Below are 12,750 nucleotides of genomic sequence, written 5' to 3'. Positions count from 1 at the left end.
TTCAATCGCTATCAGCGTTCCGGCCCCAGTTATGTGCGGTTGAGCAGGTGAGACATCGGAGCTCTATGACCGCGCCATCTACAAGAGCAGGTGAAGGATTGCTGAGATGACGGAATTATCCACCGAGCATCACTTGTGTTGGAGGAAAGGTATAAAGCTTCCGATGACCTGTGGTTTCAGGAGAGCACTAGAATTCAGGACTACGCCCACGATTGCGTAATACCAGCCAGGCACCATGCTTTCATACATCGCCTTATTCTCCTTGACCATTGGACTGGCCAACAGCGCTGCAATTGCTGAGCCACCCAAGAAAACCACCCCGTCGTGTCGGAATATTCCTGGGGATGCAGGCTGGCCTGCAGCCGCAGAATGGGATCGACTGAATACCACAGTGGAGGGTCGGTTGATTTCCACGATACCAATCGCCCATGTGTGCCACGAACCATCCTTCTCGGATGCACAGTGTACGAGTCTCACACAACAGTGGGATGTACCGGAGCTTCTGTAAGTCTATCAACGAAGCCTACCTGTTAATGTCTTGGTGGAATCAGGATGAACCGGATACTTCTAACCAAAATTGCATTCATCAGAACGACAAAGCCCGCGGAGATCCTGCATCCATGGTTTCAAAACCAATCTTGCGTGCCTTTTACGCCCCAATCGGCCCCCTGCGAGCTGGGCAATTATGCATCGTACTCAATCAGCGTCAGTAACATCGACGACATCAAGGCCGGATTGGCCTTTGCAGAGGAGCACAACATCCGCCTGGTGATCAAGAACACCGGTCATGAGTATGTAAAATTTCTCCTTTCCAGCTGCATGTTTCTCTGGCTGACAACGCGAGCGACTCAGTTATTTTGGGAAAAGCACCGGAAAAGGGGCTCTTTCCCTGTGGACCCATAATCTCGACAGCATGGAGGTTCTCCCGGCCTATAATTCCTCGTACTACCACGGGCCTGCATTCAAGATTGGAGCCGGCGTCCAAGGAGGCGCTGCGGGTGAGTTTGCCGCAAAGAGAGGCTACCGTTTCGTGGTTGGCAATTGTCCAGACGTCGGTGTAGCTGGCGGCTACACGCAAGGCGGAGGCCATTCCCTTCTAACTGGGCTGTATGGCCTCGCAGCCGAGAATGTGCTGGAGTGGGAAGTGGTGACCGCATCCGGTCAGCATCTGGTCGCCTCGCCAACCCAAAATACGGACTTGTACTGGGCCCTCAGCGGCGGTGGTGCCGGTACTTACGCCGTCGTGGTTTCCCTTACGACGCGTCTCTTCACGGATGGAAAGATTGCGGGTTCATCCCTATCCTTCGGGGTGGAAACCATCGGCAGTGTGGACGAGTACTGGGGTGCGGTGGATATCTTCATCTCGCACCTTCAGGGTCTCGTCGATGACCACGGCATGGTGGCTGCTTTTATGATTTCCAACAGTACCCTGGACCTTTACTCCATCATGGCCCCAGGCAACACCAGCGACGAGCTCACCACGCTGATGACTCCCATGGTCACAGCGCTGGAGAAAAAGGGGGCCAAGTCTCTGGGCGTCAACACGACCGATGCTCAAACCTACTTTGACCTGTATAGTGCTACCCTGGAGCCCATTGTCGCCCCCAACCCTCTCAGTCCGGTTATGGGAGGACGATTCGTCTCACGGAAGAACATGGCCAGCAACAAGTCCAAGATCATCAGCAGCATGCGGGCGGCCACCGAGGGGGGCAAATTCTGGCTGGCTTGCACCGCATTGAGCACCAAGAGCGCTGTCCGCATGGTCGATCCGGTCGCCAGCAACGCGGCCCAGCCTGCATTCTCCGACGCCTTCCTCAGTATGATTGTCGGTGCCGCGTGGTCATGGAGCCGCCCCTGGCCTGAGGTTGCGCAACTGCAGGACGAGCTAATCGGCGAGGTCATGCCTGTTCTCGAGGGAGCCACCCCGGGTGCAGATGCGTACGTGAACGAGGCGAATTGGCAACAGGAGAATTGGCAGCAGGTCTTCTACGGCGCCAACTATAATCGGCTGCGCGCTATAAAGACCGCTCACGACCCACACGACCTCTTTTACGGCCTAACGTCCGTTGGAAGTGAAGCGTGGAGTGCTGACGCTGACGGGCGTCTTTGCAAGACTGGCTTGTAAGGACGGAGACAGGACTCCCAGGGTATTGAGCTTTATGGTCGAACCTAGCTTGAGGGGGGCATTGAAGATAGAAGGATCATATAGAATTGTTTGGTATTTGTACAACTGACTTTGTTCAACTGACTGGCTTCATTTACTCTTTTCTTATCACTTTTATTATCCTGTCTTTGTTTATTCTTTCTCTCTCTTTTACTTTTCATTTTATTTATTATTTACATTTTCCTACTTTGTCTGTATATATTTTGAAAATGAAAGACTAAACAGCATGCATTCAGTCTGGGATCATGGAATGACCATTAAACAATACAGCTTATTACAGTGGATATGTACAGATTGATAAAGTAGGAGAAGATTTCAGTGAATGGAAACACTACAGAAACCCGGTTTATGAAGCGTATTGCCGGCTATACGATAGAATCCCTCTACTTTAACTGTCTCGAAGCTCTAGATCAAAATGAATGTTAGCAGCGATAAGCAATTCGCCGAAGGCGACAAAATAGAGATGCTCAGCGCAGATACAGTAATTATCTACCGTATGCCCTACTACTTAGAAAAAGTGGACTGCTCATATAACCTAGGAAGCGCAACAAGAACGCATGCAGAAGAGATTCAAGCAATTCGGGAGGATATTCGCAACCTCAAAAATATTTATTTAGGTTCGAATGTTCGCATCGTGAATTCCATAGTCGATGGGGCTTCCTAGTCCTCCAGCACGAGTGATAATGCCATTGATGACAGATCTGGTAGCTTCGATCATCTCCTGTCATATAAAAGCAGCTCCACGAACAAAGAAGGATATAATCATTTACCAGATGCAATTCTGCCAACGGAGTTGAGATACCACTATCCCTGCAGCAGCAACGCCCTTCCAGCGGCTGTCGATCAGAAACTTGGCGACTGGAAACAGACAACAGTTGCAGCGAAACATGTTGTGTCTGGTTCTCGATTCATCGGCGATGAAAACGGCGATAAGATCCAGGGCAATGGAGATAGAGACACTGTAAAGCACACCAATTTCCCAAAGGCAAGTCATCACACACGCTGCATAACACATTATGCTGACCCCAATCAAGTTACCTATTAGCTCCCTCCAGAATGACTGCCGCATGAGCCGGCATGAGTTCTTCCCTTTCCATTTCGGCCGCCTCCAGAACATCTCCATATCCAGCATGACCTCGAATGATAACGGCAACAACGATTCCAGGGTGACAGCATTATGTGATGCACTCACAGAAAAACAGTTCACTGCATAACTAGTAAAGGCTCCGATATCAATAGAGTATTCGCTCAACGAGGAGATGCTATGCATGCGGTTGGCACGAATCGAGCTCCCTGGGTCCAGGCTCTGTCTTTCCCAGCTCGTATACCATGAGCTGCTGCGGCGTTTCCTGCCCCGAGAGCCACCCGGACCGTGAATTGGCTGCGCCGCTGCTATCCTGCAATCCTACACACGCACGCTTCCGATTCCGAAAGTACAATAATGCGATACCCGCTGCAATAATAAACCCCTAATCGAACACCGACTCCAATTCCCGCCGCTATTCCGACCCCAATTCCTGACGATGATGAAGATGACGTAGTAGTAACGGTGGCATTGTTTCCGGCAGCTGTCACAGCTGTGGTCGCATATGACGGGGTGCCGTCAGTTGAAATGTAGGCAATTGTCGCCAGCTTTGACGGCGGGGGACCGGGGAACTGGTCGTCGTGGGTTTGCCACAGTCTATAATTCCATTGTCGTGCTGGACGCAGCAGGCCCAGTGACCTTGATCGTGGGAGGAGAAATACCGAAGGTATGCAGCTACGCGGCCTCCTATACAGATAGTCCCGTCGTTAGTATCCAGCATATATTAACGATTCCTTTTGCAATTGGAGCAGACTTACCACACCGGGTTATACATGCAGGATCCTGCATTGCCTGGTCTGTGCAATCGGCGTTCAAATATTGCTGACCGTCCGTTCGATGCGGGTTGTAGCAGATCAGTTACCCATGCAGTACAAGCCTTTCGGACAGCAAGGCACGTTGGGATTTGTGGAATTCGTCGGGCCGCATGGGACAACATCGGTGTTGGGCTCTATTTTCCCCGCATGCATAGCAAAACAGGATTTAGGTGACATGGTGGTCGGAAACTGGTTTTCCCCTTAATACTAGATTTTCACGAAGCAAGAAGCTGAGAAAGATGATACGCGCAAGAATCATGTATCATAGTGTAACAGGACAGACATCACAAAGGAGAGAAAGAGAAAAGATCTCTGCAAAGGACAGGAGGGTGTTAACCATACGGTTGCGCGCGTGTATCCTGCACCCCTGATAGCTGAGGCGGGGTTGATATGCATATCACTCATTCTGGTGGTGTCTATCCTTGCATGAACCTGTCAGTTGGCGCTGGCTCGCAGATCCGCCCTTGGTGGCGGCTAGTAGCATGCTTTCGCTAAGCCGTCATAAAATTCCCTCCGTTCTTAAGCAGTGACTGCAACAGTTACTCTCTATTATGTGATCCCCGACTTCTGCTGATACAGCCACACCCTTTCAACGAGCGGCCAGCTGACTAAATGTCAGCAGAGGGGTGCGAACCATAAGCAGAATTTAGCAACTGCAGTGTCAGGTATTTCGTGTCGGCCATTCAAGAGGAAGGTTTAACCCTGGATGTTCTGAGGTTAAATGTGAAGATAAACAAAGGCCAAGACACCAGGATACAGTTCAGCTCGACCACTCTAAAATTTGTGCAACCTTGTTTGCAATGTTTGTAACAGTCAGAACATAAGAACATTACTCCGTAGAATTTGTCAAATGATATGGCCGTTGGTGGACCAACATCATGTGGCTGGATCAGGGTAAAACCCCCACGGAGCACACAACAAAATAATCAATCAAGAATAACCAAGAAGAATAATCAAGAAGAGCCCAACCAGCTCAATTCATTCAAATAAGACCTTTTCACCAATCGTACTCTATTTCCTCTTCGGGACTAGTCGCATATCTGACAGAATTCGACAATACCACGGGACAGGTCAGTCCGAACAGTTTTTCCGTTCCTATAACCCAAATAAGGTTAGTCGCTGTTATGAATTACTGCACAGTATATGGTGCGTGTAGTATAGTGTGTGAGAGGTCAACACTATACACACCGAAATATTTCACACTCTCACACGACACCCACACACTTTAAAATGCAATACAATTACACCAAATTACATGTATTTTTGCCAGCTCTGTGAGAGTGTGCCCATTGCAATACCCGCACTGAAGATATTTTGAACCCTTACAAGTGCTCCACACTGCTCTAAACTGTAGTGCGTGTACAGGCCTGCTTGGCACCACCCTTTTCTGCAATGTATGCACTGTAGTATCCGACCCATTGCTTCTAAAAGTAATTTCTTAAGTTGTAAAAATGTCTTCTAAATCAGGAGGTATAGTAAATGCCACATATACCCTCTTTTACGACTGTGGTAATGTCCAAAGCTAGATGGGGATCGCCTATTCGGCATTCAAAATATATATCAGCCATCTGTCCTGTAATAAACCGAAAAGATCCCGGCCTAGCATTCAAATACTCCAAAACCAACCAAATAATGACTCACACAGTTTTACCAAACAGCATGTGCGCGATCCGAACCATGGAGACTGCTAAAACACTTTGGTGTCCGCATCACGATATGCGTCTGTACTACAGCCTGACCAGAAAACCCAAAGGACATAAGTTTACATTAGGCATGGAAGTATATCATTTTCATGGCCCAGAAATCAATGTCTTAATCCCATTCCCGGCCCTCACCTCCTCAAATGCCAGCTGTGCGTCTTTAAAGCTGAATATTTGTGTAATAAGCCCCTTCACGTTAACTTTCCTGGTAGCAATAAGCTCAGTAGCAAGCTCATAATCACCACTTGCATACCGGAAACTTCCCTTAATGTTGAGCTCTTTCGTGCAAGCCGCAGTAATAGGAAACCCGATTTCCTCCTTCCCCATTCCACCTTGGATAAAGGTTCCACCAGGCCTCAGGGCATGAATACCAGTATGTATGGAGGCCTCTGCACCGGAGGCATCAATGACAACGTCTGCACCTACCCCGAGTTCATTCTCATCCTTGAGACGCCCCGCATTCGCAGTAGCCGACGCAACCATACCAGGGAGAAAAACCGAGGTCGCAGCATAGCCACGGGCGAATTCCAATCTCTTGGTCTGGATATCCACGGCAATCACCTTGGACGCACCAAATGCCCGGGCCACAGCACAGCATAATAGTCCCACGGGGCCCGCTCCGAAAATGACTGCTGATTGCCCGGGCCGGAGACTTGCTTGTCGAACAAGATGCACGGCGACGCTGAGTGGCTCCACAACGGCACCCTCTTCCAGACTCACGTTATCGGGGAGCTTGTAGCAGAAGTCTTCAGGGAGAGAGTAGTATCTGGCCAATGTACCGTCAAAGGGGGGTGTCGCGGCAAATGCCATCTCATGACACAGATTATAATTGCCTGCCTTGCAAAACGCGCATCGCCGACAGGGCACGCCAGGCTCCAGAGCGACGGAGTCGCCTACTTTGAGGGTGGTAACTTTTGAGCCGACTTTCTCTACCACGCCAGCAGACTCATGGCCCAGCACCATGGGCTGTTCAAGGACGAACGGCCCGATGCGGCCGCGCTGCCAGTAATGGACCTGAGACGTTATTAGTGATAAGCTCTTGGAAGTATGCATATAAGGAACCTACATCACTGCCGCAAATGCCTGTGAATTTCACATTGACGAGCACGTCATAAGGATCGAGTGATTCTGGTACCGGACGATCCTCGAACACAAGCTGCTGGACTTCTTTCAGTACCAGCGATGGGTTCTGCAGCAGTAATGTTAGAAAAATACTTCAATAAATGTAGCTCGGATTGCTGACATGTAGTTTACTGATCTCGGGGATCATATTTACCCTGAAAAATATCTGTTGATATGGACTTTTCGACCTCCAAAATTTAAAGAACAATGAGCACTATCAGGTCGAATTAAAGTCAATACCTGCTCATCTCATGCAATTTACCGACATTATATACACTACGCTGGACATCTGTGTTTGGTCATTGTGGAGTAGAGAATTCATCTCTTGTTGCTCATGCGGCTTTAGAACTGGGGGCGTTCGGGGCACACGCCGTTCTCTCCGTCTCCACATATTTTTTTTTTTTCCAATTTCTGGTTCCCCACGGACCTACGGAGAAGCTCCGCGGCCGAACGATTCCGAAAGAGGGAAGTGGGCCGGTATGGGACGGGACCACCTGACTCTGTGAGAAAAAGATCCACCGACGGCAAAAAACGGCGAAAACTCCGTCATGATTTTTGGATGGATGGATGTAGATAATGTACACATGTCTACATACACCCCTTGCTCACTTTCAATATTGACCCTGAGCAGGATCGTCATTCCTTCAAATTGCGCTACTTATACTTTAATACCCCCAGTTCGCGACCCTTAATCCCTTGTAGATTTGAAGTGTTCAAGGAGACAGGAAGGAGAGGAGAAAATGCAGCTTCAAACAAGCTACTATATAGGCGTTGATGTTGGCACTGGAAGTGCACGCGCCTGCATCATCGACGACACAGGTGACATAGTGGGCTTGGCATCGGAGAACATTGCTCTCTGGCACTCTCAGCAGGTGTACTATGTAAGACTTATTCATCGCGCGTTACAAAGAGTGCTCTGTTGACATTTGCTTGAGGAACAATCAACCACCGATATCTGGCGCTGCATCTGCTCAGCGGTACAGCACGCCCTCGTAGAGAATACAATTGATCCATCACGAGTTCGCGGCATCGCTTTCGATGCGACGTGCTCTTTGGCCGTCTTTGCAACAGATTCTGATGAACCTGTGTCTGTCACTGGTTCTGAATTTAATAGCGACCGGAACGTGATACTGTGGCTAGACCACCGAGCTGGAAGCGAGACGGACAAAATCAATGCAACCGGTCATAAAGTACTAAACTATGTGGGAGGGAAGATGTCCATTGAGATGGAGATCCCCAAGATCCTTTGGTTGAAGAATAATATGCCGGCGGAGACATTTGCGAGGTGCAAGTTCTATGATTTGGCGGATGCACTCACTCATATTGCAACGAGCCGCGAGACCAGGAGCCTGTGTAGTCTTGTGTGTAAGCAGGGATATCTCCGCAATGGGGTTGGGAATACCGTGTCCGGGTGGCCCGAGGACTTTCTTGAGAACATTGGACTCGGTGAATTCAGCAAAGAGCAGTTTGAAAGAATGGGAGGGATAAACGGACAGGTAAGTTGTCTCTTCAGAATCTCTGCGGATTGGGCATAATTGCTCATTTGCATTACATAGAATGGCCAACATCTCCACGCGGGCGAGCTTGCCGGGTACTTGTGCGACAAAGCCGCCACAGATTTAGGTCTACCGTCCGGTATCCCCGTCGGCAGCGGTGTGATTGATGCCTATGCTGGGTGGATAGGAACAGTCGGTGCCAAAGTGAATTTCAACAAAGGCAACGCGAGCCCTCAAAATGACATGGCCGCAGAGCTGTTTACCAGGCTGGCTGCCGTAGCAGGGACCTCCACATGCCACCTGGTCATGTCCCCGAATGCCGTCTTCGTGAACGGTGTCTGGGGTCCCTACCGTGACACGATTTTGCCCGGCTGCTGGATGGCCGAGGGAGGACAGTCTGCGACAGGCCAGCTACTTAAACATGTTCTGGAAAGCCACCCAGCATTCCGCCAGGTAGAGAAGCTTGCGGAATTACAGAACACGGACATTTTCTCGTTTCTCAATGAGCATCTGAGAAATCGAGCCAGCGAAGAAAAGGCGCCTTGTATATCATACCTTGCACGGCACTTCTTCTTCTACGGTGATCTCTTCGGCAATCGCTCACCAATGGCGGATCCCTCCATGATGGGTTCTATTGTCGGTCTTACCAGCGATACAACGATTAATAGCCTCGCAATTTTGTACTATGGCACGATGGAGTTTATCGCGTTGCAAACCCGACAGATTGTCGACGTGATGAACAAATCAGGGCACAACATCACCTCTATTTTCATGTCAGGATCTCAGTGTCAAAATGACATCTTAGTTAACCTGGTTGCCTCTGCCTGTGATATGCCCGTTGTCGTCCCGTTTTATGTCAACGCTGCAGTGTGCCACGGTGCCGCAATGCTGGGTGCTAAAGCAGCCACTGCGGACACGAGGGGAAGGACAGTCGATCTCCGAGCAATTATGAACAAGATGAGCAAGCCTGGGAAATGTTTCTATCCAACCGAAGATGCAAGGCAAAGGAGTCTTCTCAAGCGAAGTACCAGGTGTTTCTTGACCAGTGTCAGCGACAGCGAGACTACCGGGCCGTTGTTAATGAGGCGCTTGCATAACAATCTACGTTTACGGCTGGGAGGATTAGAATGCATACGGCATTATAACCCTTTGATAAAACTGAATAAAGACCATGATTAGTACTAATTATCCAACTGATAATATTCCTTCTGCACTCTATTTGGTTCCCTTTCCTGTGCCTAGTCTTTCGTGATAGGAGTAGATCTTCAATACCCAAAGTATAGGCCATACGTCAGAAGGAATACTAGTCCAGGACTCGGAACTGGGCAATGACGTTGTGGTGACTCCCAGGCGGAATCCAATTGTCCACAATTACCAACCGACTTGGCCTGTCTAGTTAGTCAATCCCACCGCACCTTTTGATAATTAACCGAACTGATTCTAGAAGGCGACAGTGGTGGCCTGAGGTTATGAAACCACGCTATAAATACCAAATAGTCACGCGGGTCCCAGTTGTTTGGTAGATGTCTCGGGAGGAAATACTCGGTTCACTTGGCACAAGAAACCCCGACTAATACGTACTGTACTTAACAGTTGTAAATTGGAAGGTCCGAAATGGACGGGATTCCCCAAGCATCTTCCCCGACACATGCCGCGAGCCACGGGAAGTCATGATAGCTAGTCCGGTTCCGGATTAGCGACAAAACTTGCCGAACTCCAAGTGGGGACGAGGCGATCAGCTGACGGGGAAAACGGCGAGATGCCCGAGGTAGTGACGAGCATCCATTGTTTTTGTCCCACACGGCAGGGAAATGGCGTTGGTATTTGCCCCCATACGTCTCGTATTGGGCTTAAACATAGAGGGAGAAGATTAGTCCGGGGAAGAGTTAGTCAACGGACGCACCGTGGAATATATAAAGAGATTGTCCTTACCCCAGATTGTGGGGAAGTGTGTTTATTATGCCCTACAGCTAACTGACCGGGCGCTTGCTCTTGGTTTTGATTCTCCTATTGATATATACTTCTTCCTCGGGTTCCTCCTTGTGGTAATCTCGCTTGCATACATCATGGGTAATCAAATGCAGGGCTGGAATATAGCCCATCACCTAGAGAAGCGAAAGCTTCTTATCGCCATCAATTGCGTGGCTGGTCTCTCCATCTTCTTCTTCGGTTATGACCAGGGCATGATGGGTGGCGTGAACAACGCCAGTGATTATCTTGAACGGATGGGCATCGGCTACGGGGCCGACATAGATGGCGATAAAAATGTCCCGGTCGTCACCGATAGTCTTCTGCAGGGAGGGATTGTCTCCGTCTATTACCTGGGCACACTGGTTGGTGCTCTCTTTGGAGGTTGGATCGGTGAGGAAATCGGACGCTTAAAGACCATTGCAGTGGGATGCGTGTGGGCCATCATAGGGGCTGCCTTGCAAACCTCGGCAATGAACCATGAGTGGATCATCTGTGGTATGTTCTTCCTAGTTGTAGGAATACTGCCGCTTTCTTTCTGAAACAAATCATTCTGACAAGACGTTGAATTCTCTAGCTCGTCTCATCAATGGAATTGGCACTGGCGTCCTTAATGCTATTGTTCCCGTGTGGGCCACCGAGACGGCGGAGCATACCTCTCGGGGTCAGTTCATCGCGATCGAATTCACGTTGAACATTTTCGGTGTCGTAGTTGCATATTGGCTGGAATTGTGAGTGATCAACCGTCTGCTCAGTGCAACATCGCTACCTCTACGACTATTGTGCTGATCCTGAATTTGGCAGTGGCCTCTCCTTCATTGACGGAGGACGGTCTGCGTTCCGCTGGCGGTTCCCCATCGCTTTCCAGATAATCCTCTTGATCTTATTGCTCGCTGTGGTATGGTTCTTCCCAGAGTCGCCCCGATGGCTAGTCAAAGTAGGCCGTAAAGAGGAAGCACGCTATATCCTTGGCCGATTGAGGGGTACCGGCCCTGAGGATGGAAACAAGGCAGAGGCCGAGTTTCAAGACATCTGCAATGTTGCCGATCTAGAGAAATCGCAGGCCTATAGCACCTCGTATTTCTCCATGATCACCGGGAGAGGGTCCGGCGATCTCCACATTGGCCGCCGGGTGCAACTGGTCGTGTGGCTGCAGATTATGCAGGAATGGGTCGGGATTGCTGGCGTGACTATCTGTAAGTTCACAATGATTTCCATTCTTCCCGCGACAGGATGAGGCGAGCAACGAAATGGCAATAGACTAATCGAGGGTTAGATGCTCCGGTAATCTTTCGGATGGCTGGGTTCGACACCGAGAAGAGCCAGTGGGTTAGTGGTTTGAACAATATCTTTTATATGGTAAGCCGCCCAATAGACCACATTCACAGGTCGTTATCCCTGATGTCTCCAGTTCGCAACCTTGATCTGTGTCTTTACCCTTGACAAGATCGGCCGTCGGTGGACCCTGTTCTGGGGCTCTGCAGGACAAGGCATTGCCATGTTCCTTGCCGGAGGGTTCTCCTATCTCTGTGCGCATGCAAATGCCGCAGGAGACAGCAGTAAGGCTTCTTCATATGGTGCTGCCGCTGCATCCATGGTTTTCATTTTCACCTTCATCTTTGGTGCCACCTGGTTGAGTAAGTTCACCGATCGTTTGAGCTTTCAATTGATTGAGCAATGTTGAATACTGATCATCCTGGGTTAGCGGTACCGTGGTTATATCCTGCCGAGATCTTCCCTCTTGCTGTCCGTTCCAAGGGAAACGCGTGGGGAGTAGTGGGGTGGAGTATCGGGAATGGCTGGCTAGTATGTAGCAGTGTTCTATCTCCCTTCACCGGATACCCCTTAAATGCTAACCGTATCACGATGCATATAGACCCTTCTCTGTCCCATCATGTTTTCTAACATTGGAGAGAAAGCCCTTTACGTCTTTGGCATCGCCAATTTTATATCCATCCCCATGGTGTATGTGTTTTACCCCGAGTCTAATCAGCGAACACTGGAGCAGATCGACCTTTTGTTTGCAGCCAAGACTCCTTGGGTATGGGATGCGGAACGGAATTTCCAAGCGCTGGTGGAAACGAACCCAGAACTTACGCAGGCAGCAAGAGCCCATCAGCGGCCTGCGGATGTGGAAGCAAAGGTCATTGATCAGGGCGACAAAGCCGCATCAGAACATGTGTCGGGCTGAGACAGCCAAGGATCCCAATAGCCTGTAGCATGCTCGAATATCTAACACGAACCTGAGGTCGTTGGTATTATGAGAAGAGGCATAGATCGAGATAGAATTTGTATAATGAAATGTATTCCAAACTAAATCACGATGGCGCAACAAAGCGTATATCCACCCGAACACATCCATCCTGAATTCGAATTTAGGACTAGGAGCAAGGCGGTCATT

At 49.5% G+C, this 12,750-nt stretch overlaps 5 protein-coding genes across 5 annotated transcripts; 3 read left to right on the top strand and 2 right to left on the bottom strand.

Annotated features, from left to right (window-relative positions):
• Nucleotides 1-235: 235 nt before the first annotated feature.
• Nucleotides 236-2,125, top strand: ATNIH1004_009497 (uncharacterized protein; the record flags this gene model as incomplete). The annotated part of the gene is made up of 3 exons (XM_033574089.1): nucleotides 236-504; nucleotides 591-791; nucleotides 853-2,125. 3 exons carry the CDS (start codon nucleotides 236-238, stop codon nucleotides 2,123-2,125), a joined length of 1,743 nt encoding a protein of 580 aa, XP_033422107.1.
• An 805-nt stretch (nucleotides 2,126-2,930) lies between these two features.
• ATNIH1004_009496 (uncharacterized protein) lies at nucleotides 2,931-4,185 on the bottom strand (the record flags this gene model as incomplete). Its single annotated transcript, XM_033574088.1, has 3 exons — nucleotides 2,931-3,513; nucleotides 3,582-3,935; nucleotides 4,007-4,185. The coding sequence occupies 3 exons, from the start codon at nucleotides 4,183-4,185 to the stop codon at nucleotides 2,931-2,933; spliced, it is 1,116 nt and encodes a 371-aa protein (XP_033422106.1).
• Nucleotides 4,186-5,853: 1,668 nt separating this feature from the next.
• On the bottom strand, nucleotides 5,854-7,033 carry ATNIH1004_009495 (NAD(P)-dependent alcohol dehydrogenase; the record flags this gene model as incomplete). The annotated part of the gene is made up of 3 exons (XM_033574087.1): nucleotides 5,854-6,777; nucleotides 6,830-6,952; nucleotides 7,007-7,033. The coding sequence occupies 3 exons, from the start codon at nucleotides 7,031-7,033 to the stop codon at nucleotides 5,854-5,856; spliced, it is 1,074 nt and encodes a 357-aa protein (XP_033422105.1).
• Nucleotides 7,034-7,625: 592 nt separating this feature from the next.
• ATNIH1004_009494 (FGGY-family carbohydrate kinase) lies at nucleotides 7,626-9,560 on the top strand (the record flags this gene model as incomplete). Its single annotated transcript, XM_033574086.1, has 3 exons — nucleotides 7,626-7,766; nucleotides 7,821-8,381; nucleotides 8,442-9,560. 3 exons carry the CDS (start codon nucleotides 7,626-7,628, stop codon nucleotides 9,558-9,560), a joined length of 1,821 nt encoding a protein of 606 aa, XP_033422104.1.
• Nucleotides 9,561-10,447: 887 nt separating this feature from the next.
• ATNIH1004_009493 (uncharacterized protein) lies at nucleotides 10,448-12,540 on the top strand (the record flags this gene model as incomplete). The annotated part of the gene is made up of 7 exons (XM_033574085.1): nucleotides 10,448-10,847; nucleotides 10,927-11,080; nucleotides 11,154-11,545; nucleotides 11,626-11,708; nucleotides 11,761-11,986; nucleotides 12,055-12,155; nucleotides 12,226-12,540. The coding sequence occupies 7 exons, from the start codon at nucleotides 10,448-10,450 to the stop codon at nucleotides 12,538-12,540; spliced, it is 1,671 nt and encodes a 556-aa protein (XP_033422103.1).
• Between the last annotated feature and the right edge of the window lie 210 nt (nucleotides 12,541-12,750).

The sequence above is a fragment of the Aspergillus tanneri genome (assembly GCF_003426965.1).
Source record: "Aspergillus tanneri strain NIH1004 chromosome Unknown AapTan_5_pilon_pilon_pilon, whole genome shotgun sequence".
Lineage (NCBI taxonomy): Eukaryota > Fungi > Ascomycota > Eurotiomycetes > Eurotiales > Aspergillaceae > Aspergillus > Aspergillus tanneri.
This window is presented reverse-complemented; position numbering and strand designations above follow the sequence as displayed.